Source organism: Carcharodon carcharias, chromosome 32, assembly GCF_017639515.1.
Source record: "Carcharodon carcharias isolate sCarCar2 chromosome 32, sCarCar2.pri, whole genome shotgun sequence".
Classification (NCBI taxonomy): domain Eukaryota; kingdom Metazoa; phylum Chordata; class Chondrichthyes; order Lamniformes; family Lamnidae; genus Carcharodon; species Carcharodon carcharias.
The window spans coordinates 7,021,684-7,044,755 of record NC_054498.1 but is presented as its reverse complement, the minus strand read 5'-3'; the positions used below and the strand labels follow the sequence as shown (position 1 = coordinate 7,044,755).

The window sequence follows — 23,072 nt, the reverse complement described above, 5'->3', positions numbered from 1 at the left end:
CAGAGAGAAAACTGAAGAGGGAGTGCAATACAATAATAGGGAAGGTTATAACATCTCAAGAGTGATGTTAGTGGTCACAAATGCTTAGGATGTATAAAATCTCCCTCCTGCATGGGGGTGGGGTATGTGTTTTTCTGACTCAACAGTTCCCTTCAAGACATCAGACAGCCAGAACGCTACAGCATCGAAAGGAGACCACTTAAAAAAAACCTGCACATCATACACTGATCCAAAAGAAACAGAACTTCCTGGGATAATTGTACAACATAAAGTCTCCCAACAAAATACAGGTGGATAATTCAAAAAGCGACTAGTAATGTAATGTGGAAGATCGCAAAAGCTTCAAAGCACTACAGCACTCAAAATAGAGCACAGCTTGGGGTATAAACAACACACCAGAGTTTGGCCAGGACCACTGACTCAGACATACACTTGGAAGACTACGTGAAATCTGTGCTGCTCGAGTTCAAACCATTCATTAGTTCACGAGGTGAAAATATCAGCACAAAGGTCAACCTACCTTTCTGGCAGTGGTTCGCATTCCAGCAGCGGTAGTTGTACTGGTTGTTCACACTGGTCTTGATGCAAAGTGGCTGGTCCTCCATGGTTCCTGGGCAGACATCTCCGCACTCGCTCTGCTGCTTATTCCGATCGATATAGTTATTTTCCACAGGATCCAGGATAAAGGACCAGTCAATGGTGGCTAAGTAACAGAGGTCATGGTTCTTCTCAATGCGAACGGCGCCCCTCGTAATATTCTGGAGGCTGTACAGCCCGATCTCTTTCAAGTGAATCATTTCGAAGATGACCAAGGCATAGTTAAAGAAAAGGTTTATCCCGCGGATGACAGCGAGGTTTGGGAAGAGGTCCCTCAGTGTCTCCAGCCCGTAGACACGGTATAGCAGCAGATAATCAGTGATAACCGTCAGCTTTGGGAATCGGAGGACGCGGAAGTCTTCCGCTTTGCCATTGAAGATGAGGAGGATCTGCAGGTAGCCTTCTATTATGGTGCAGTTCTCCAGCTGCCGAAGATCGCCCACATGATTTCTGATATCCATACCACTGCATACTGAAAGAGAAATGGAGTTAACTGTTATATTACCTTATAGAAACAAGCTATGTCAATCCTTTCACATCCTGCTATTAATCATAAGAAGTGAAGAATTAGGATTCTGTATTGCTGAAAGAAAAGAAACATGTTGTCAAAGCTGCAGTATCAGAACTGATGCAAGAATGCCAAATTTCAAAGGGAACAATCATTTAAACTGCATGAGAAAAGAGTGCTGATTGGTTGGCAAGTCATCGAGGCGTTGCCATGGAGAATGCACCAGGGAACTACTGACCCCCACCACCATCCCACCCCCACCATTGTTTATTTCAAAAAAAAGGGGGGCAATGCCTGAACATGTTCCTTTCGCCTGCGAAGGACAGGTCCATGTATGAATACATGCAGCTTCTAACAGGCATAAGTGAGCCACACGGCAAGCTCAGCTGCTAATCTTGAATTGATCATTAGTGTCATTCTTAGCACACTCAAGATTGCTTAGCAAGTGCTGTCCAATCACGCGATTAAGATTCCTTCATAGATCAATAGGATTAAAGGCAGAAGCCCGTGTGCTACTAAGCCCTAGAGACCTGCCTACGCTGAGCAGACTGACATTAGTGGGAGGGGGAAACAGACAGATCATCGCAATGTGGGGAGAGAAAGAGAAGAGAAAATTCGGTCAAATTGACTAGGCTCAAAGGTATCAAAATATAAAAATCCAAGTAACACCCACTTTCCACGTTAAACATTTTTCTTGAAGCCCTGAGTAAGCAGCCACTGTAACTCGGTGACCTTGACTGGCAAGAGCAAATGAGAAAATCAGAGTATCCTGAGCCAGGCTTGGATTAACCTGGGACCTGAAGAGATTCACTTCAGATTCCAGGTTTGCAAAGGCTCAATTTTTTTTTTAAATGATAGATTCAGCAATTTCAGTGACTAAAACGTCACTCTAAAGCAAGGACCTCCGTGATAAATTTGAGACTGTCATTCATTTAACAAAATACCTAGGAGACATCGTGGCACAGGAGGTCAGCATTGTGCCCATCAAGTTCATGCTATCTCTCTATTGGCAATCCAGTCAGTCTCAATCTCCTACTCTATCCCCGTAACCCTCCAAGTATCATTTTCCTCAAGTGCCCATCCAATTTCCTTTTGAAATCTCAATCAGCTCTGCTACCACCACCCTTGTGGGCAGCGAGTTCCAGGTCATCACCACTCGCTGTGCGAAGAAGTTCTTCCTCACATTCCCCCTGCACCTCTTGCCCAAAACTTTAAATGTGTCCCCCTAGTCCTTGTACTATCAGCTAAAGGGAACAGATTTATTTGTCTAACTTAACTAAACCTGTCATAATCTTATACACCTCCTTCAAATCGCCCCTCACTCTTCTTTGTTCCAAGGCACTACATAAATGCAAGTTGTTATTGTTCTACTGAGAAATCTAGAAGAAGGCCAAGCCTCATAATGCAGGCCACCAAGGTTAAGAGGAGAGGAGAGGGAAGTAGCAATAGTCAGGCAAAGCCAGAGCTAATAAAATTAGGAACACTGTGCTGGTTTCACTTACAGTGCATTTCATTCTAGAGAACAGAAGTGATGTGAACCCCTTTAAATTGAAGTTACTGTACAGCAAACGTTCACAAACAGATCAATTTTATCACTTCAAATACCAGCATTCACTAGTGTTTACACAACACAAGGCGCTTGAAGAGCAGATCTTTATCACTTATAAACCGTTGTCTCTCGCATGATGTATCATATGCAGTAGGCGCCACCTCCTACTGCGATGGGAAGAGAATAACTGCACCCCTCGACATCTGGGAGCACTGGGAGAAGACTGCACCCCCACCACGAGTGGAACCCAAGACCCCCAAGTCCTGCAAGCTTGGCTTAAAGCTAAATTAATAAGTACTGGCTAGCTTGCTTTCCCTCCCTCCAAAGCGTCCCATCACATTGCGGCACTCTATTTACAGGTAGGTTATCCAAAATCTGGTTGTCTGAAAACCTTCTATTTCTCTCTGGGTGCTGCTCCCAGAACAGTGATTCATTCATTCCCACCACTCAGACATTTCTATGCATAGCCCTCCGTCAAAAGGATGGGTTTCAGTGGACTGCCATGGCCAATATAACTTTGTATAATTGGAGTGAAAATACAGGATTCACGAGAACGATCCCAGGAATGAAAGGCTTAACATATGAGGAACTTTTGAGGACTCTGGGTCTATACTCAATGGAGTTTAGAAGGATGAGGGGGGATTTGATTGAAACTTACAGAATACTGAAAGGCCTGGATAGAGTGGACGTGGGGAAGATGTTTCCATTAGTAGGAGAGACTAGGACCCAAGTGTACAGCCCCAGAGTAAAGGGAAGACCTTTTAGAACAGAGATGAGGAGAAACTTCTTTAGCCAGAGAATGGTGAATCTATGGAATTCATTGCCACAGAATGCTGTGGAGGCCAGGTCATTGAGTGTATTTAAGACCGAGATAGATAGGTGCTTGATTGGTAAGGGGATCAAAGGTTGCGGGGAGAAGGCGGGAGAATGGTGTTGAGAAACTTATCAGCCACGATTGAATGGCAGAGCGGATTCGATGGGCCGAATGGCCTAATTTCTGCTCCTATGTCTTATGACCTATGATCCCTAAAACGTTACAACATTTATTTAATCAGTTCAGTTAGGTAATTCTTTATCACACACACAGAGTTCCAGTGTCCCTTCTTCTGTCAGCCTGTATGGGTTCTAGTTCACAAGCTCAGACCCGATTTCATCACACCACTTTTAAGTTATGCCCTCCCTTCTCTCCAGGCACAAACCTGCCTGTTCCACCTGCAGTCAATCCAAAATCCAGGTGTATCTGAAATCTGGCACGGACTCTACCTGACGCGGCCAGATTTTGGACATCAGATCTGTATTTATTACATGCAGACCCATTACATCTTTCCCTTGCAATACCACCCTGCAATCCCCAACATCCAGTGCCTACTGGGAATGAGAATTTCAGATTTCCATTCCTCTTTGTGTGGATTTCGATTTCGCTGTTACATGTAACTGAGACTTTGCCCACTCGCTCTTCATTTCCCCACCATCTCTGTATCTATCCGGCTGAAATTCCATTAACATTTTAAACATCTCGATCGGATCATCCCTCAATCTCCCGTACGCAAGGAAATCGAGCCAAGTTTATCCAGCCTCTCCTTGCAACTTAGCCCTTCAATTTGCCGAGAGGTGGTGTGGATGGAATTGCCAGGGGGAAAAAAAACTTCAGTAACAACCATTTGATTCCATCCCTGATGCAAACAAACAGCAGCATCAGGATTCACGTTGCAGGTCTACTGTGAGTCAATCCAGTTCGAGTTATTCTACACAAAGAAATTAGCGACACAATAATGAATCACAGGCTATGCAAATATAGGTCAGGGGCAGCATGTGACGCAGTGGCAGTGGTCTTCCCTTCTCTCCTCTGCCCACATGCAGGCAATGGATGCATATACAGTCCTTAGAATTAACATTCTGCACTGTGAACTGATCAGCACCTCACTCGCTGTGTCTAAGCAAGCTTTAATCTGCCACAGCAGGATTCAATTTACATCAGTGAATAAAAATTGAATCTAAGCCAGCCGTGTAAACAGGTTATTTTGTTAAATCGGTCACACGATTTGATTAATTCTCGGTCAAGCGTTCCCCAACGAAAATAAAAAATAGAAAATCAATTACAAAATGGAGTGGGGGAGGGGCTGAGGGGGATACAGCTTTTACTTTCCAATTTTCTCCACTTGCGAGGGTTCCAGAGGCATCTCCTGTACCTGTCACCTTTCACTGTGGGCGCTTAAAGATATTCAACTATGGAAAACATCACACAGTTGAGCTTAAGCTACACAGGTTGACAGCCACACGATGATTTCAGCAGGTTTAGAAACCGAGAGAGCGTCTTCCCTCATTGGGGAAATCTAGAAATAGGGGCCAGAGCTTCAAAATAGGGAGTCTCCCATTTAAGACAGAAATCAGGACGAATTTCTTCTCTCAGAGGGTCATAAATCTAAGAAATTCTTTTCCCCAGACAGCAGTGAGGCTGAGCCATTGAACACAGTCAAGACTGAGTTAGACACACATTGCCCATTTGGGCAACAAGTGAAGATAAGATAATTGTAAGAAAATAGAGGCTTTTGAAACAGAGGTGTTAAGACGTTTAGTAAAACCTCCATATACAGACCATAAAACAAATGAAGAGGTGCTTCAAACTACAAGATCAAAAAGCTCCAGGAGTAACATCCAGAAAAGAAAATGTCAGTATTTCAGCCATTTGATCAGAGCTGAAAGCCTACAGAGATCTCTTCCAGAAGGCAAAGTGGAGGGCAACAGAGAGAGGTGTCAACCTGGATATAGTGGAATGATAGATGTGTCACAGCGGATGTGTGAGGAGGGTGCAAGACAGACGAGTGTGACATAGCGTGACAGGTCTCCTGGTAGCAGCAGCTACCAGCAGCAGCAGAGTTGGACAGATTTTTGATCTACAAGGGAGTTAAGGGTCAAGGGGGTGACGGCAGGAAAGTGGAGTTAAGGCCACAATCCTGTTGAGGCCTCGGTGGGCCGAATGGCCTACTCCTGTGCCTATTTCTTATGATCTGAGGATATAGAAGGTAGTAATCTAGAAAATGGGGTGGGGGAGGGGCTGAAGTGAACTGGGATACTAGGTTAGGGGATAGATCAATAGAGAAGCAGTGGCAGACATTTAAGGGGATATTTCAGAATAAGTATATTCCTACTATAAAGAAAAATTCTAAGGGGAAGACCCACCATCCATGGTTAACTGAAGTAGTTAAGGAAAGCATCAAACTTAAGGAAAAAGCATTTAACCGCACAAAGATGAGTGGCAGGTCGGATGATTGTTTAGGATATAAAGAACAGCAGAGAATGAAAGGTTAAATCAGGAGAAAAAAAGAGTATAAGAGGAAGCCAGCTAGAAATATAAAAATAGATAGCAAAAGTTTCTACAGGTATTTAAAACAGGAAAAAAAAGTAAAGTGAGTGCTGGTCCTCTGGAGAGAGACAGTGGGGAGTTAATAGTAGATAATAAGGAAGTGGCGGATGAAATGAACAAATATTTTGCTTCTGTCTTCACTATAGGGGATACAAAAAATATTCCAGTAATAGTTGTAAGTTAGGAGGTGGAAGGGAGAGGGGAACTAGGTGAAAATACAATCACCGGGGAAGCAGTACTGAGCAAATTGGTGGAGCTGTGGGCTGACAAGTCTCCAGGTTCAGATGGACTTCATCCTAGGGTCTTAAAAGAGATGGCTAATAAAGTAGTAGGTGCATTGGTGTTAATTCCCCTAGATTCTGGACAGGTTCCATCAGACTGGAAAGTGGCAAATATAACCCCTCTATTCAAGAAGGGAGGGAGGCAGAAAACAGGAAACTATAGGCCAGTTAGCTTGATGTCTGTCACGTGGAGCGTGTTAGAATCAATCATGGAGGAGGTTATAACTAGGCACTTAAAAGAAACAAGGTAATCAGGAAGATTCAGCATGGTTTTATGAAAGGGAAGTCATGTTTAACCAACTTATTGGAATTTTTTGAAGGAGTAACATGCACGGTGGATAAAGGGGAGCTTGTAGACGTGCTGTACTTGGATTTCCAGAAGGCATTTGATAAGGTGCCACATCAAAGGCTATTGTGGAAAATAAAAGCTCATGGTGTAGAGGGTAACATATTAGCCTGGAGAGGGAATTGGCAGGCTGGCAGAAAACAAGAGTATGCATAAATGGGTCTTTTGCTGATTGACAGGATGTGACGAGTAGAGACCCGCAGGGATCTGTGTTGGGACTTCAACTCTTTAAAATTTATATCAATGACTTAGATGAGGGGAGTGAAGGTATGGTAGCTAAATTTACAGATGACACAAGGCTAGGTAGGAAAGTGTATTGTGAAGAAGGTTGCAAATGGATATAGATAGGTTGAGTGAGTGGGCAAAAAGCTGGCAGGTGGAGTATAATGTAGGAAAATGTAAAGGTGTTCACTTTGGCATAAAGAATTAAAAAAAGAGCATTGCTCAGAGAACAACTGCAGAATTCCGAGGTCCAGAGGGATCTAGGTGTTCTAGTGCATGAGTCACAAAAAGTTAGTATGCAGGTACAGCAAGAAATTAAGAAAGCTAACGGAATGTTATCCTTATTATGAGAGTAACTGAGCATAAAAGTAAGGATGTTATGCATCGATTATACAGGGCATTGGCGAGACCACATCTCATATAGTGTGCTCAGTTTTGGTCTCCTTATTTCAGGATGTAAATGCATTGGAGGTGGTTCAAAGGCGGTTTACTAGGTTGATATCTGGAATAAGTGGGTTGTCTTATGGCGTAAAGGTTAGACAGGCAAAACTTGTTTCCACTGGAGTTTAGAAGAGTGAGGGATGACTTGATTGAAGTATATAAGATCCTGAATGGTCTTGACAAGGTGGAGATGGAAAGGATGTTTCCTCTTGTGGGTGAATGCAGAACTAGGGGGCACCTGTTTTAAAATTAGGGGTCACCCTTTTAGGCGAGAGATGAGGAGAAATGTTTTCTGAAGGTTGTGTGACTTTGGAACACTCTGCCTCAGAAGGTGGTGGAGGTAGGGTCATTGAATATCTTTAAGGCAGAGGTAGATAAGATTCTTGAGAGGCAAGGGAATCAAAGGTTATCGGAGGTAGATGGGAATGTGGAATTCAAAATACAAACACATCAGCCATGATCTTACTGAATGACGGAACAGGCCCAAGGGGCCGAATGGCCTACTTCTCCTATTTTATATGTTCATAACTGTTTTCTGCATGAGCAGAAAATCATATTTTCCCCCTCTCTAATCCAGTGATGTCAAGGTCAATTCAGGAATTCTACTTCAATACAAACTAGGGATTAAGTCTAGGAACTTGCTGGTATGTATGACTCATGATGTAATTTATTCATTGAGGCTGTGGAAGGAGGAACACTACTCAGGGACCTCAACACCAGAGAAAAAGAGAATACATTTTTGCTTCAGTTGGTGAGATTCACAATGTTGCCAAAAAATAAATAAAAGGTGTTAATTCTATAAACATCCTCATTTGTACACGAACCAGATTCTTGCAGCAAGCAAGCAAAATGTCATTTGAGATTCAGGATTTCACACCCTGCTATGCAAACTTCAAAGATCTATAAAACAAATTTGACTTAAGTAAAAAGATAGGAAAAAAAAGTGTCTCCTGGCTCAAATTCAAAACAAACAACATAGGATGGGGAATGTGATCAATGGGATACATTGCATTGTGGCACTGTTTTGGGAATTAGCTTTTATGATCTGCATCCTCACCAAATCCTTCTGCAACCTCACTCCCTGATCGCCAGCTCTTTCCCCTGACTCTCTAGTCCTCCCAAAACCAGCCTACTTCTTCCCAGCTCCCCTCTGTTCCCACCAACTCTTGATGCTCCTTTGGCCACACTGCCTCAGTCTTGAGAAACTCCAACCTCAGTTCTCCAGGCCTTTTGTGTTTCTTGCCTTGGTCGACAAAAGCCAGGCCGTTCTCTACAACTGTGCTTCTGCAACTCGAACTCTTGATCCTGGCCATTTCCACTGTTCTGTAAAGCCCTGAACTACAGCTCTGTACATCATAAATGCTATGGATAGTTGAAGAAAACGAATACATTTTTCCCACATCCATACTATGAGAATAGAGAGTTATCCCACAATCTCTTAGTTCAAACTCATTTATTGCCAGTGCCTTGAAAGGGTAAAACCCCTTAGATTTTGCAGCCTGCACTTCATTCCTCACTGTGCAGCTTGTAAAAGGCAGGTTTGCAAACTGAAGTCCTTGAAAGGATCCCAGGGATTCTCCAAGGTCATCAGATATTGTCCGGCTCGGGTAGGGCACAGTACGTGCTACAGGCCTGATCTCAAGGATGCTGCAATCTACTATTTTCAATACATGCTCCTCGGTCCAATATAAATTAATATAAAACACATTTTTGTAATAATAGGTTTTTCTCTGAATAGCCCAGTCTTGCAGTTTAAAAAAAAGTTCCAAGGGACCTTGTAATTTAAAAAAAAATTTAATTCATGGGACTCAGGTGTCACTGGCTAGGCCAGCATTTATTTTCCATCTCTTATTGTCCCTGAGGAGGAGATGATGAGCTGCCATCTCAAATAGAACCGAGTGGCTTGCCAGGCTGTTTCACAGGGCAGCTAAGCATTGGTGTCATTGCTATGGGTCTGGAGTCACATATAGGCCAGGCCAGGTGAGGATGGCAGACTTCCTTCCCTAAAGGATAATAGCCAGATGGGTTTTTCATCATAATCTGGTGGTCATATCTTTTTAGTCCATATTTATTTAATTAATTGAATTTCGATTTCCCAGTTGCCATGGAGAGAGATTTGAACTCATGCCCCCAGATCATTACTCCAGGCCTGTGGGCTACTCGTTGCGCAACATAATCAATACACTACCATGCCCCAATCTGCAGGGAGGCCCTGAGCATGTGAATATATTTGAAGGGGAATCCATGGGGCTGAGCATTTATTTACAGGGGTTCCCAAGAGGCTGCTGTAATTAGCAGGGTTTTTGTTAATGCCACCTTCTTGAACCGCTGCAGTCCATGTGGTGTAGGTACACCCACAGCGCTGTTAGGAAGTGAGTTTCAGGATTTTGACCCAGCGACAGTGAAGGAAAGGCGATATAGTTCCAAGTCAGGATGGTGAGTGGTTTGGAGGGGAACTTCCAGGTGGTGGTGTTCCCATACATCTGCTGCCCTTGTCCTTCTAGGCAGTAGAGGTCGCAGATTTGGAAGGAGCCTTGGCAAGTTGGTGCAGTGCATCTTGTAGATGGCACACACTGCAGCTACTGTGCGTCGGTGGTGGAGGGAATGAATGTTTAAGGTGGCAGATGGGGTGCCAATCAAGCAGGCTGCTTTGTCCTGGATGGTGTCAAGCTTCTTGCGTGTTGTCAGAGCTACACTCATCCAGGGAAGAGAGTATTCCATCAAACTCCTGACTTGTGCCTTGTAGACAGTGGCGTACATTAATTTGCCTAGAATGATTAGGAGTATGCACTCTTGCCTCCAAAGCAGGAGATTGAAAGTTCAAGCCTCACTCGATTACATTATCTACTCCAAGTCCGCTTAGGCACCAAGGGAGCACTGCACAGTCCTTTGGATGAGACGTTAAATAGAAGTGCTGGCGCTTCCTCCAACTCTTCAGATAGAAATTAAAACTATCATGGCACTATACCACCAAAAGACATTGATTGCCCATTCATATCAATCTGGTTTATAGAAGTCTACTCTGTATCACAACACCACAAACCCCACTTCAAAAACAATTCACCGTAAGTGAGGGATTCTAGGGCATTTCAGACACAGAATAAAACTATACAATTTCAAGTTTCGAGCTCTGCTCTCATTCTTCACCCTGTAACAAAACTCCTCATCAAATCATCACTGAATAAAAATGACAGCTGCAAGAATCCTGCCAGTGTTCAGTACAGGCAGGAGCTGGTGCGTTCAACCTGTCCCTCCACTGTGCAATATACTGGCCACACTCACTCTGTAGACACACTCATGAAGCATTGGCTTAGAGTACACCTAGTACTTGTAGGACCATTCTCCAGCACCAACAGCTTGCATTTATATAGCACCTTTTTTGTAGTAAAAAGGCACTCTCAAACACAACTGGACACCAAGCCACATAAGCAGATACTTGGACAGGTGGCCCAAAAACTTGTTGAAGGAGCTAAGTTTTAAGAAGTGTTTTAAAGGGGGAAGAGGCGGAGAGATGGAGAGGTTTAGGGAAGGAATTGCAGAGCTTAGGGTCGAATAAATTGATGGCCTGGCTGCCAACGGTACTGAGGTGATAGAAACAGGAGAAAACACCTGCACAATAGGAAGGATCAAAACGGAGAAACTGAAAATGCACAAAAACACTCCTGCCGGCTAAAGTGGTCCAAAGCAGTCCAATTTTTAATAATAGGATTACTCCCCATCGCATCTCCTGGACAAATCAATTTTGGTCTTGTAGTATCCTTTAGACCAACTCTTCAAGTGCGTATCCCAGATCAATCATCATTACAAACGTGCAACATGAGAATGTCCTGCAGTTTTGCTGCAATGCCTCCCTGCACTCTTTTCCTAGGCTTACATACGAAGGCTGCCTATTTGAGTGAGGTAGCAGAGATCCGCCAGTGCAACTTGTACACCAGTAAAAGCCATCAGCTTTAGGGTAGCAGAAGAAATAAAAGCAGTAGGAAATATTTACATGGAGGCAATTTAGAACATTCAAAAATTCAACTGAATGTTGCTACCCTCGTCTGTATACAACTCAAAAGTGGCAATGTTTTTATTGCTCCCCAAAACAAGAAACTTAAGACAGCAATGTGAACCCAGGGCTCAACACTAACTGCTGCCCACTTAGCCAATCCAACTGCAATTCTTCTCCAGTCATGACACTCACCAACAGTATTGACCCAAGCCAAAAGAGCAAATGGATTATCAGGCTATGACCTGACTCCAGGAAAAGGGAGCACTCAACCAAGTCAATCCAACACAAAAGGTTAAACACGATCTCAACTCCAGTTGACAGAATAAAAGCAAATTACTGCAGATGCAGGAAATCAGAAATAAAACAGCAAGTGCTGGATAAACTCAGCAGCTCTGGCAGCATCGGTGGAGACAGAAGCAGAGTTAATGTTGCAAGTCCGATATGACCCTTCTTCAGAACTCCCAACTCCAATGCACGCTCTGCACTGGGGAAGCACAGCACCACCTTACACACTCAGCACACACACAGCCACGTAACCCCCTCACCTCCATTCACCATCTCCGCTATGATATTTATATCATCTCTTCATTTTATCAGTGTCAGCCATGGCTCAGTTGGTAGTACGCTCAAAACTGCAACCTTGCATTTCAGAGGCAAGTCCCACTTCAGGGCTTGAGCACAAAAATCCGAGGCTGACGCTCCAGTGCAGTACTGAGGGTGCGCTGCATTGTTGAAGGTGCTGTTTTCCGGATGCGCCATTAAATTGAGGCCCCTTCTGCCTGGATGGACATGGCAGATTACATAACGCCAGTCGGAAGAACAGGGGAGATCTTCCCAGTGTCCTGGCCAATATTTATTCCTTGGTCAACATCACAAAAACAAATTATCTGGTCATTATCTCACTGCGTACAACAACTCCCACAAACAGCAAACGGGCTGCCCATTTCCGAATAACAACTTCATTGGTTGTGGAGTCCTTTTAGTTGCCCAGTGATCATGAAAAGCGCTTTTGTTTTATTCTTTCATGGGATGTGGGTGCCGCTGGCAATTCCAGCATTTGTTGCCCATCCCTAACTGCCCTTGAACTCAGTGGCTTTCTCGGCCATTTCAGAGGACAGGTAAGAGTCAGCTACATTGCTGTGGGTCTGGAGTCACATGCAGGCCGGACTGGGTGAGGGCTGCAGATTGCCCTCCCTAAAGCACAATAATGAACCAGAAGGGTTTTTACAACAATCTACCATTACTGAGACTAGCTTTCAATTCCAGATTTATTCACTGAAGTTAAATTCCGCCAGCTGCCATGCTGGGATTTGAAACCATGGCTCCCCGTGCATTAGACTGGGCCGCTGGATTACCAGTGACAGCACCACTACACCACCGTCTCTGTCCACAAGTCTTTTTTCTTGCATTTAATCATTGCTATAGTGGACATTGTCTCTCTCACATTCCCTCTCACAGAATCTTAATGGCACATGAGGAGGCCATTCGACCCATCATGTCTGAACTGGCTCTCCAAATGAGCATTATGACCTAGTGCCATTGCCCTGCCTTTTCCCCGTACCCCTGCACATTGTTTCGATTCAAATAGTCATCTAATGCCCTCTTCAATGCCCCGATTGAACCTGCCTCCATCTCACTTCCAGGCAGCGCATTCCAGACCCAAACCACTCGCTGTGTGCAAAAGTTTTTACTCATGTTAAATTTGCTTCTTTTGCAAATCACTTTAAATCTGTGTCCTCTCGTTCTTGATCCTTTTACGAGCGGGAACAGCTTCTCCCTATCTACTCTGTCCAGCCCCCTCATGATTTTGAGAACGTCTCTCATTCCTCCTATCCTTCAAACTATGTTTCCACCCACTTTCTCCACGTTACAATCAAACTCAAAGCATCATCTCTCCAAACCAAGGCGTCCAAATGGGCAAGTTCCCACTTCTTTCAATGAAAAACTTTAAAAATCTAGGCTTGGTATTACCAAACTGCAACTTCCTGATTTTAAAGGGAAAAATCTCCCAACTACACAGCACCTTTCATGAATTCCCAAAGGAAATGCTTCTGAAATGCGGACTGTTGTATTATAGTAAACTCTGCAACCAATTTGTGCACAGTAAGGTCCCACAAGCAGCAATGTGATAACGACCAGATAATCTGTTTCAGTGATGTTGATCGAGGGACAAAAGTTGGCCCAGGACCGGGGAGAACTCCCCTGATTTCCTTCGAAACATAGTTTTGCACCTTCTCTCTGACTCATTTCAACGTTCAGGAGGTGCTTTTGTATCACAGACTTTTAACCTTTCGCTTGGGTTTCCCAGTCAACGAAAAATAATTGCCACGCTCCTACAAGTAATACTGAGCCAGCGACTTACAAAACAAAATGCAAGAGCCAGGATTTAAAACATTGCACAAATGCTGAAATGCTGGGGATCAGGCCAGAAAGTAGCAGGCAAGGGAACAGAATTCAACATTCAGCTGAGCCAGGATGTCAATGCCAACAAGTTCAACTCTTCCTACTGCTTGCATATGTTCCGCAAAGCACTAACAACTCTCTTGCACCTCGCTCAAGTTGGTGTGTCAGATAATGAGTGTTACAGGGTTTCTGACCACAGAAGGCACCATTAGCTGAACTCAACCCTGTTCTCCAACTGCTGCTTCCAGCCTCTAGCTAGAGCACAGAGGTTCACAACCCTGCAAATGGTCCGAGTGCATCGAGCTGGGGAGCAAGATAGAGGCGGTGGTGGTGGGGGTTGATCACGGGCTGGTCACCACCATCATCCACAGCGGCTCTAGTGCAGTAGTGAGGGGATGCTGCATTATTAGAGGTGCCGTGTTTTGGAAGCGGCATTAAATCCTAGTTCCAACCGTTCAGGGGGGTAAGAGATCCTACGGCACTATCCTGATGATGCTCTCCTGGGTAATATCTATCCTTGGAGCAATACCCCTAGAAGAAACAGTCATGATCTCACTGCTGCCTGTGGGAGCTTGCTGTGCACAAATTGGCGGCCGCAATTCTGACATCACAAACTGCAGCTGCATTTCGAATTTTAAGTTAGCTGCAAAGTGCTTTGGAATATTACAAGGCCATAAAACATGCCACATAAATGCAAATCTTTCTGTAGGGAATTAAGAGTGGGTTGCACTGTGATGCTCTGCCAGTTAAATACCCCTCTAGTAATGGTCACTGTTTAGCAGAATGGCCACTTGGGTAAGGAACTGGACAGCAGCCAGCACCTGTAGAATCAAGGATGGGAGGAAACGTGAAACATCCAATTAAAAAACAAGTGAAACAAGCTCAAGCCCTTGAACAATGAGTAGTTTCTCCTGTGATCACGTTCAATTAAACAGACAAAATGTTCTTCTCCCCACCCCCACCGCCCCTGGTTTGTTTGCCGCATGAATCATTGCTGAGAAACCCACTACAAGGTGTGGTGTGGGCTGAATAACAGGATATAAAGCAGCTGTTTCCCCCACAGCACAAACTGCCCCAGTTCAGCTTTAGTCTGGTTGTCTCACAAAGCACCCGGAGGATGTCTGAGGTGGAAAATGGTAAAGTGTTATCCTGGTGCAGTAGGGGGCACACCTGGAGCTGGAACTGAATAACATTGATGTCACGTGATAGCAGGAGCTTTACTCTGTATCTAACCCCGTGCTGTACCTGTCCTGGGAGTGTAACTGGGGACACTGTAGAGGGAGCTTTACTCTGTATCTAACCCTGTGCTGTACCTGTCCTGGGAGTGTTTGATGGGGACAGTGTAGAGGGAGCTTTACTCTGTATCTAACCCCGTGCCGTACCTGTGCTGGGAGTGTTTGATGGAGACAGTGTAGAGGGAGCTTTACTCTGTATCTAACCCCATGCCGTACCTGTCCTGGGAGTGTTTGATGGGGACAGTGTAGAGGGAGCTTTACTCTGTATCTAACCCCGTGCTATACCTGCCCCGGGAGTTTTTGCTGCTGACCTTAAATGTCAGAAAGAGGACAGCGTGAAGATTCTTCAACAAAGACATCCATTGGCTCAACGTGCTGACGTTTTCAACGAGTTCAGCACATGTAACTGGGTCATTCTACAATTTCTGCAGGGAATTGCACCACCAGTATTCATCACCTCATGTCTACAATGAACTGCCACAGCTGTGTGCCCATTAGGATCCTGACATAACATCACAAGCAGTGTTGATGCAGGCTTGCCGCTAATCCTGGGCTGTGACGCATTTTAAAAGTAAAACTGTACAGAGTTGGTAATTACTGCAACTACTTCTATTTACAGCATCAACTGGGAAAGTGCTGTCAGGGTCACAAATCTGTCAGCTTGGTCTACGTGCCATACTATAAAGGTAGGAGGGAGTTGAGTGACGGTGACTTCAGAAATGAGGGAAACAGAGCTCTGCACCGAGCTGAAGCATTGCCAGTTTCAGCACAGAGCACGAAACTAGCCCAGGTTTGAGCACTGGTCTTCGATGAGTTAGCTGGTCAAACCGGGGCCCTATAATTCTCTCGGAAAGCTCGGCACTCCTCAAACTTTGGCCTCTCGCACATCACCAAATCCGGGACTTGATCAGGTGGATACCCGGAGGATGTTTCCACTTGTGGGGGAGACTAAAACTGGGGGGGGGGGGGGGGGGCGCTCACAGTTTAAAAATAAGAGGTCTTCCTTTTAAGATGGAGATGAGGGGAAACCTCTTCTCCCTAGGGGCCCCGATGTGTCGAATTCTCTTCTCCAGAAATCAGTGGGGAGGCTAGGTCATTAAATTTATTCAAGGCAGAGACAGACAGATTTTTGACAGACAAGGGAGTCGAGGGTTGTGGGGGACAACCAGGAAAGCAGAGCTGAAACCACAACCAGATCAGCCATCATCTTACTGAATGATGGAGCAAGCTCAAATGGCCTACTCCTGCCTTCCTACTTTCATCACTCCTTTAGCTGCCTAGGTCCTAAGCTCTGGATTCCCTCTCTAAACCTCTCAGCCTCTCCTCCTTAAAACCTACGTCCTCTGGTCACCTGTCCCAACATCTCAAGCAGCTCAATATGAAATTTGAATGGGTAATGGCTCCTGTGAAGCGCAACGGGATGACTCACTAATGTTAAAAGCGCTATATAAATGCAAGTTGCTGCTGTAGGCAAGGTGTTCCAATTGACCTCCATGACCCTAGATTTTCTCCAGGCAGGGAGATGGGTCTGCCGTTCTCATTCATCACCTTGTGCAGCAACCTGGACGTTGGGTGCCGGCAAAACAGGTTGTCCTGTTTCCATCGTTGCTCCCTGGAGGTATCACTGGAAAAACGAGTACACCTTTGGGTAGAGTTGAAAGGTTACCTGCAAGACAAAGTGCCTTCAGGAAAGAAGCGAAAGCAAGTCAAGCATCTGACGTACTGAAGAATCCAGCTTTTCCCTGTGTACTCACACAGCGTGCAACAGAGCCATGGGGTGGGGGTGGGGGTGCAGAGGTAATGTCACCACCACTAATGTCACTGGACAAGTTCATGATCTGGGGACACAGGTTCAACTCCCACCATGATAACTGGAGGAATTAAATTCAATTCATAAATCTGGAATATAAAGCTAGTCTCAGTAATGGTGGCCATGACAACCGTCAACGATTGTTGTAGAATGGCTCACTTATGTCCTTTAGGGAAGGAAATCTGCCATCCTTACCCAGTGTGGCCTACATGTAACTCCAGACCCACAACAATGTGTTTGACTTTGCCCTCTGCACTGAGTTAGGGTGATAAGAGGGAGTTGAACACAAAACTGAAGATTTTAAAATCAAGTCGTTGCCAAACCAGGGGTCAATGTAGGTCAATGCATCAGGTTAAACAACACAGTGACAATGTCCATGTGATACAGGGAGGAGTAAAGGCATTGAAATGCTATTAAAAGTCAAAAAGTGGTTCTGGAGGAGTTAAAGAAAAAAACATGCCATTTAAAAAGCATCTTACATATCCTCAGGATGTCCCTGAACACTTCAAAGCCAATTAAGTACTTTTGCTCTTTTTTTTAAGGAAAGCCAAACCTATCAGCCAATTTGCACACAGTAAGGTCCAACAGCAATGAGTGAAAGGCCAGTTATTTTTGGTGTTGTTGACCAACTAACAAATATTGGCCAGGGCAGTGTGATAACTCCCCGGGTTGCTTTTTAATTGTGCCACGAGATCTAATACATGCATCCGAGATTAGAGGAAGCTTTGGTTTTATTGTCTCATTCCAAAAGTCAGTGCAGGACACCCTCGGTACTGACTGAAACAGCATTGATTACGTGCTCAAGTTCCTGGGCTTCTGACTCAGACTCGCAACCTTCCGATTCAGGGACATAAATATGACCAATGAGATAGAAACATCACACTTCACAACCAACCAACGGAACTCTACAGGACCACCCACCATCACAGCACACCCCCACCCTCCTCAGCATTTAACACAAGGGACTTTTTTGTGCAGTTGTCTTAAACTAGGTAACCATTCTTTCTTTTAATAAAAAGGACACGTAGAAGACATGTAACAAGCTGCAATACGTCAGCTGTATGCTACAACTTTAATCTTAACAACTACAGATCTTTCCTACTTTCAAAAAACTCGATGCCATCTGTTAGTGGTCAAGACAACTGCACTACATTCTGGTTTACTGTTCTTTTTCCAAAAATCAGGCTGCAAAAACAATTCCATTGCATAATCGAGCAGGTCCTTGATGTCCAATGCTTGCCTGTTCCGACGTTATTTGGCATCTTGCAAGCTGTAATTACTCATTCCATGAAGATGCTCCAGATTGTTGTTGCTGTTCAGGGCTTCCCCTTGAGCACTGATGTTACTTTTTCTCTTGGGTTGGGGGAGGTGGGTAGGAGGACACGGATCAACGTGCACTAATCCAGCACCATGGTGGAATGGTGGGCAAGCAACAGATGGGAGGATTGTGGGGAGGGGGGGGGGGGGGGTCACGGGAAGGCGCAGTATGCCACACTTGTAACCATAATTCTAAAGCTGTGGCATTGACAGAGACAGCCTGGGAAGCCAGGGTAAAATCCCACAAGCTACACCCCAGAGAACAGAAAACCAAAAACACAATGGAGGTGTGAAGAGGCACAGTTACATGACTAGCTGAGCTGATGGTGCTAAACGCCAATTTACACTCTCACTCATGCTCTGCGCACACGAACTCTGCCTATCTGCTGCCTTAGGCAATCAGCTCTCTCTTGCGTCGTTACGCTCCCCTACGAATCAAAAAGGCTGCGAGGCAGCTCAAGAAATGTTTTGCAGAATTCAGCTGCCGAGTAAGCTTATTTCAAACAAACCACTTCACAACAGCTGAAAAACAGCACTGTATAATGACTATTCCCCCCCTTCACAAAACTTTAAAAAAATTGCGAAGTAAAATTGTTTATGTCAAGGCTGGAGCATATGGTATAAGTCACATCCATGTGGTTGCTTGGGATCTCTTCACAGAGACATCCACAGTAAACATGACACAGCTCTACCTCAGTGCAGTTAAAGGCACCTTTCACCACTATAAATTATTAAACGCTCTCTTTTTGAGCAACCGACATTGTTCAGAAATTGAGACTGGGTCCCAGGAGCAAGTTGGAATTCTCGGAAAGTGTAGTTTTCTTTATTCGTTCATAGGATATGGGCGTCCATTTAAGAGTCAACCACACTGCTGTGGGTCTGGAGTCACATGTAGGCCAGACCAGGTAAGGTCCGCAGGTTTCCTTCACTAAACGGCATTAGTTAACCAGATGGGTTCTTACAACAATCGGCAATGGTCATCATGAGACTTTTCATTCCAGTTTTTTTTTTATTGAATTCAAATTTCACCATCTGTCAAACCCAGATCCCGAGAACATTACCTGAGTCTCTGGAATAGTCCAGTGACAATACCACTACACCACCACCTCCCTATAGTATTAGGGTGTTTGGAACTGTAAGGGTTAATGTGGGACTGGGGAAACAGTACCACCCCAAGTTATGCTGTGAAGAGTCACACTGGAGCGGTAGAATGTAGCTGGGAGTCTGGTATAAGTCAACATGAAGATAGCATCTAGTCAGCACTGTATCCTATATACACACACCAGTCATACGTGCACACCTCACACTTGCACGTGTATTATTAATAAACAGTTAAATGTTCAATCATACAAGCTTTCAGACCTCTCCAGGAGACATCATACAACATTACAACATGGCAGCAGCAGGTGAAGGACCCCAAAATCCTGAAGAATTAAAGAAACTGCATTGTGACCGAAGAGAACTGCACCTAACTTGAAGACCTCAAATACACTGCTGGAGATCACCTCAGAAGCTCCACTGCAGGTGTGGAGGCTGAAGGGCAGAAGAAAGATCCACTGTGCAGCATAACAGGGCTCCACCAGAGCACGTGGAGGTCCCTTGCGAGACCCGATCGAACGCAGAGTCGAAGGACCTAGCCAGATCACAAAAGGGTGAGCAAACCCCAAAGAAAAGGCTGAAATAAGCTTTGGAACTCAGAGCAATAATCAGGCAGCGCTGATTATTTTAACAAGTACAACTTGAAGAATGCTGCAGCCCAATTTCAGAGTCAGTGCCATAACACGCGTGAACGGGAAAAAAAATTTTGAAGAGAAGTCAGGAACTGTTTGTTCAAAAGATTTGCTGCAGAATCACTGACGTTTAAAATGGCTCCGTAACAGTGATGGGAGCCCGCCAAATCCCAACAAGGGGGGAGAAAAAAATCAATTACTGCAACGCCATTTAAAAAAAAGGCTGTACTCCCTTGTGCTGAAAACGTCCAGGATGGTAAATCAACACTGCTAGATCAATTAAGGCAGATGGATGGGCTCAAAACAGGGCATTATGAGGAAGATGATTTTAGGGTACATGACAGCATCAGACTTGAATAAGAAAACAGGATGAACAAGTGAATACAATATTATATTCAGTAGGTCCAATAGCCGATGACAATTGCTAGCCAAGGAATAAATGAATCTTCCATAAACTCTGAAGGTCATGAAGTCCTCTGGCACCTACTTTAATCTAAGCAGCAATAAAATTTTGGAGCAAGCAAAATTTAACAAGAGGATCCAAAAGCCCAGGAAAGCTGAGGACTCTTTCATAAATGAGTTATACAAACTGGCTGAAGGCTCTGTGACTATGTCAGAACTCACAAGAGAACGAACAGTGATGGGAGTGGCCAATGATACTCTTTCAGGTGTACTCCACTCTAAAGAAGATCTAACTTTGGAAAAAACCATCCAAATCATCAGACAATCAGAAGTCCGCCTGCAAAACCAATTTATTTGCATGGTGAAGTTAAACCGTGTTGCTCATAAAACAACAAAAGGGCAAGGAGACTCCAGGGCAAGGAAAGCAATATCCAAGCAAAACACAAAAAGGCTTCACAAGCACAAGCTGTGTCCAGCGATCTCTGTGCACTGCTCTCACTCTGGAAGGATGTGCAAGTCCAAAACCTCGAGGTATGTGCAGGATCACCAATGAGTCCATGAGATATAGATGAACCACACCAAGTGATCGTCTAACAATGCCTCTTGGGATAAACTAAGGATCCCAGATTCACATTTTGGAATGCTAACATATCTGTAAACAGTCACCTCACAAATTTCAAATTAGACACAGGAGCCAGTGCAGTGGTCCTGTCAGACCAGGAACCATAGCTAAAAGACCCCTGGCTGCGGACAATAGACACACAACTGGATGGCTCTGGAGGAATCCAACTACTGATCACAGACATAATTCAAGAAGCGTTCCAGAATTGCAACAAGCAATATGGTCCCATAGGAGTGGAAAACCGCTGTGACGCTCCAGTTCAAGGAGGGAGGGAGACAAAAAGCAGGAAACTATAGGCCAGTCAGCTTAACATCTGTCACTAGGAAAATGCTAGGGTCCATTATTAAGGGAGAAATAGCAGGACATTTAAAAAAGCTTAACGCAATCAGAGTCAACATGGTTTTGTGAAAGGGAAATCATGCTTGACAACTTTGCTAGAGTTCTTTGAGGATATAACAAGCAGAGTTGATAAAGGGGAAGCAGTAAATGTAATGTATTTGGATTTCCAGAAGACATTCAATAAGGTGCCACATAAAAGGTTATTGCACAAGATAAGAGCTCCACGGGGGTAATGTGTTAGCATGGATTGAGGATTGGTTAACACACAGAAGACAGATTTGGGATTAATGGTTTTTTTTCAGATTGGAAAGACATAACCAGTGGAGTGCCACAAGGATCAGTCCTAGGGCCTCAATTATTTACGATCTATATTAATGGCTCGGGGAGAGGGCAAAGTGTAATGTATTCAAATTTGCTGACGGTATGAAAATAGCTGGGTGGGCACGTTGTGATGAGGACATAAGGAATCTGCAAGGGGATGTAGACAGGTTGAGTCCTTGCAAAAACTGAATATGTCAACGTTCACAGGGTGGGACCACAGATACTTCACCAAAGTGTTCATCCTTTCTGCCTAAGCCTCAACAGGCAACCTGAGTACATCACAATTAAAACCCAACTTTGTCCACACACAGGATCTGGAGGCACACATCAGGCATGTCTTCCTCTGTTAATTTATCATCATTCTCTCCTCCTGTCATGAAGAATCCATTTTTAAGTCGGCTAACTCAGCACGAGGGGAGACGACAATAAATTAATCCATGGACTATTAATGTGGTCTGTGGGGCTCACAAACAGACAAGAGGCCCGGGAAGGCTGGGAAAAAGGCTTGGAGCCATAACCACTGACTTGGAGCCCTAGCTGGGGTAGATTCTGGACCTGCCACCTTGACCTACCTGTGGTGGAGGTCGCGATGTCGTGAGTCAGACCTGCCTTCAGGCAGAAACTGCAGAATATTTTCCTCTAAATAAGAAAGAATTGTGGCCTAATCATACATAGAGTCTGTAAAAATCCCAAACTTCTGAGTCAGAACCAGGACAAGCCCAGCTCTTTCAGCAGTCAGTACTTCAACTTGAGTTACAATTGTGCTCCACTATTGCGAACTATCAAAGAAGCCTAGCACCGTCCAGAACACAGCAGTCCCAGTTGAGCAGCAGCTGAACGATCAGCTTAAACGTTTACTCCCTCCGTCACTGATGCACAGTAGCAGCAGTGTGTGTACCATCTACAAGATGCACTGCAGCAATTCACCAAGGCTTTCAACAGCACCTTCCAAACCCGTGACCTCTACCCACTAGGAGAAAAAGGACAGCAGAAGCATGGGAACACCACCACCTACAAGTTTCCCTCCAAACCACACACACCATCCTGACTTGAAAATATATCACCGTTCCATCACCACTGTTGGGTCAAAATTCTGGAACTCCCTCCTTAACCATACCATGGGTGTATCTATGGTGATTTAAGAAGAACCTCATCTTCGTCAACACCTCAAGGGGTGGGCAACAAATGCCAGTCTCGCCCATAACCCCCACGTCACAAAAATGAAATTGTAAATAAAATCACCAGGCCCTAGCACAGGTCCAAGTTTGGCAATAGGCCACCAGTGGAATCAATGTTCACAGCCCCCAAACACAGGCCACTGAGGAAGCCTCATTCACCACTGCATGACAGCACTGACAGCAGACATAATATTACTAAAAGCACAGGTTAAACACGCCTAAAACTAAATACGTTATTCCAACACAAAGAAAACGTGAAAGCCTCACAATGATTCTGTGGGTAACCGAGGGAGCTCAATAACTAACAAACTGTTTGCATTTTAACAGCATCTGAAAGACAATTTCCTGTAACAAGTACACCTGCAATCAGCAGAAGTCTATCATCGTTGGCGATTGCGTGTCTGGTTTATAAC

General features: G+C 44.6%; 1 protein-coding gene across 1 annotated transcript in view; it reads right to left on the bottom strand.

Moving 5' to 3' along the window:
* Nucleotides 1–23,072, bottom strand: part of igf1ra (insulin-like growth factor 1a receptor) — a 249,829-nt gene that overhangs the window by 206,936 nt on the left and 19,821 nt on the right. The window contains exon 2 of the mRNA XM_041178432.1: nt 521–1,069. Coding sequence (XP_041034366.1) covers nt 521–1,069 — 549 coding nt within the window. The remainder of the gene's footprint in view (nt 1–520; nt 1,070–23,072) is intronic.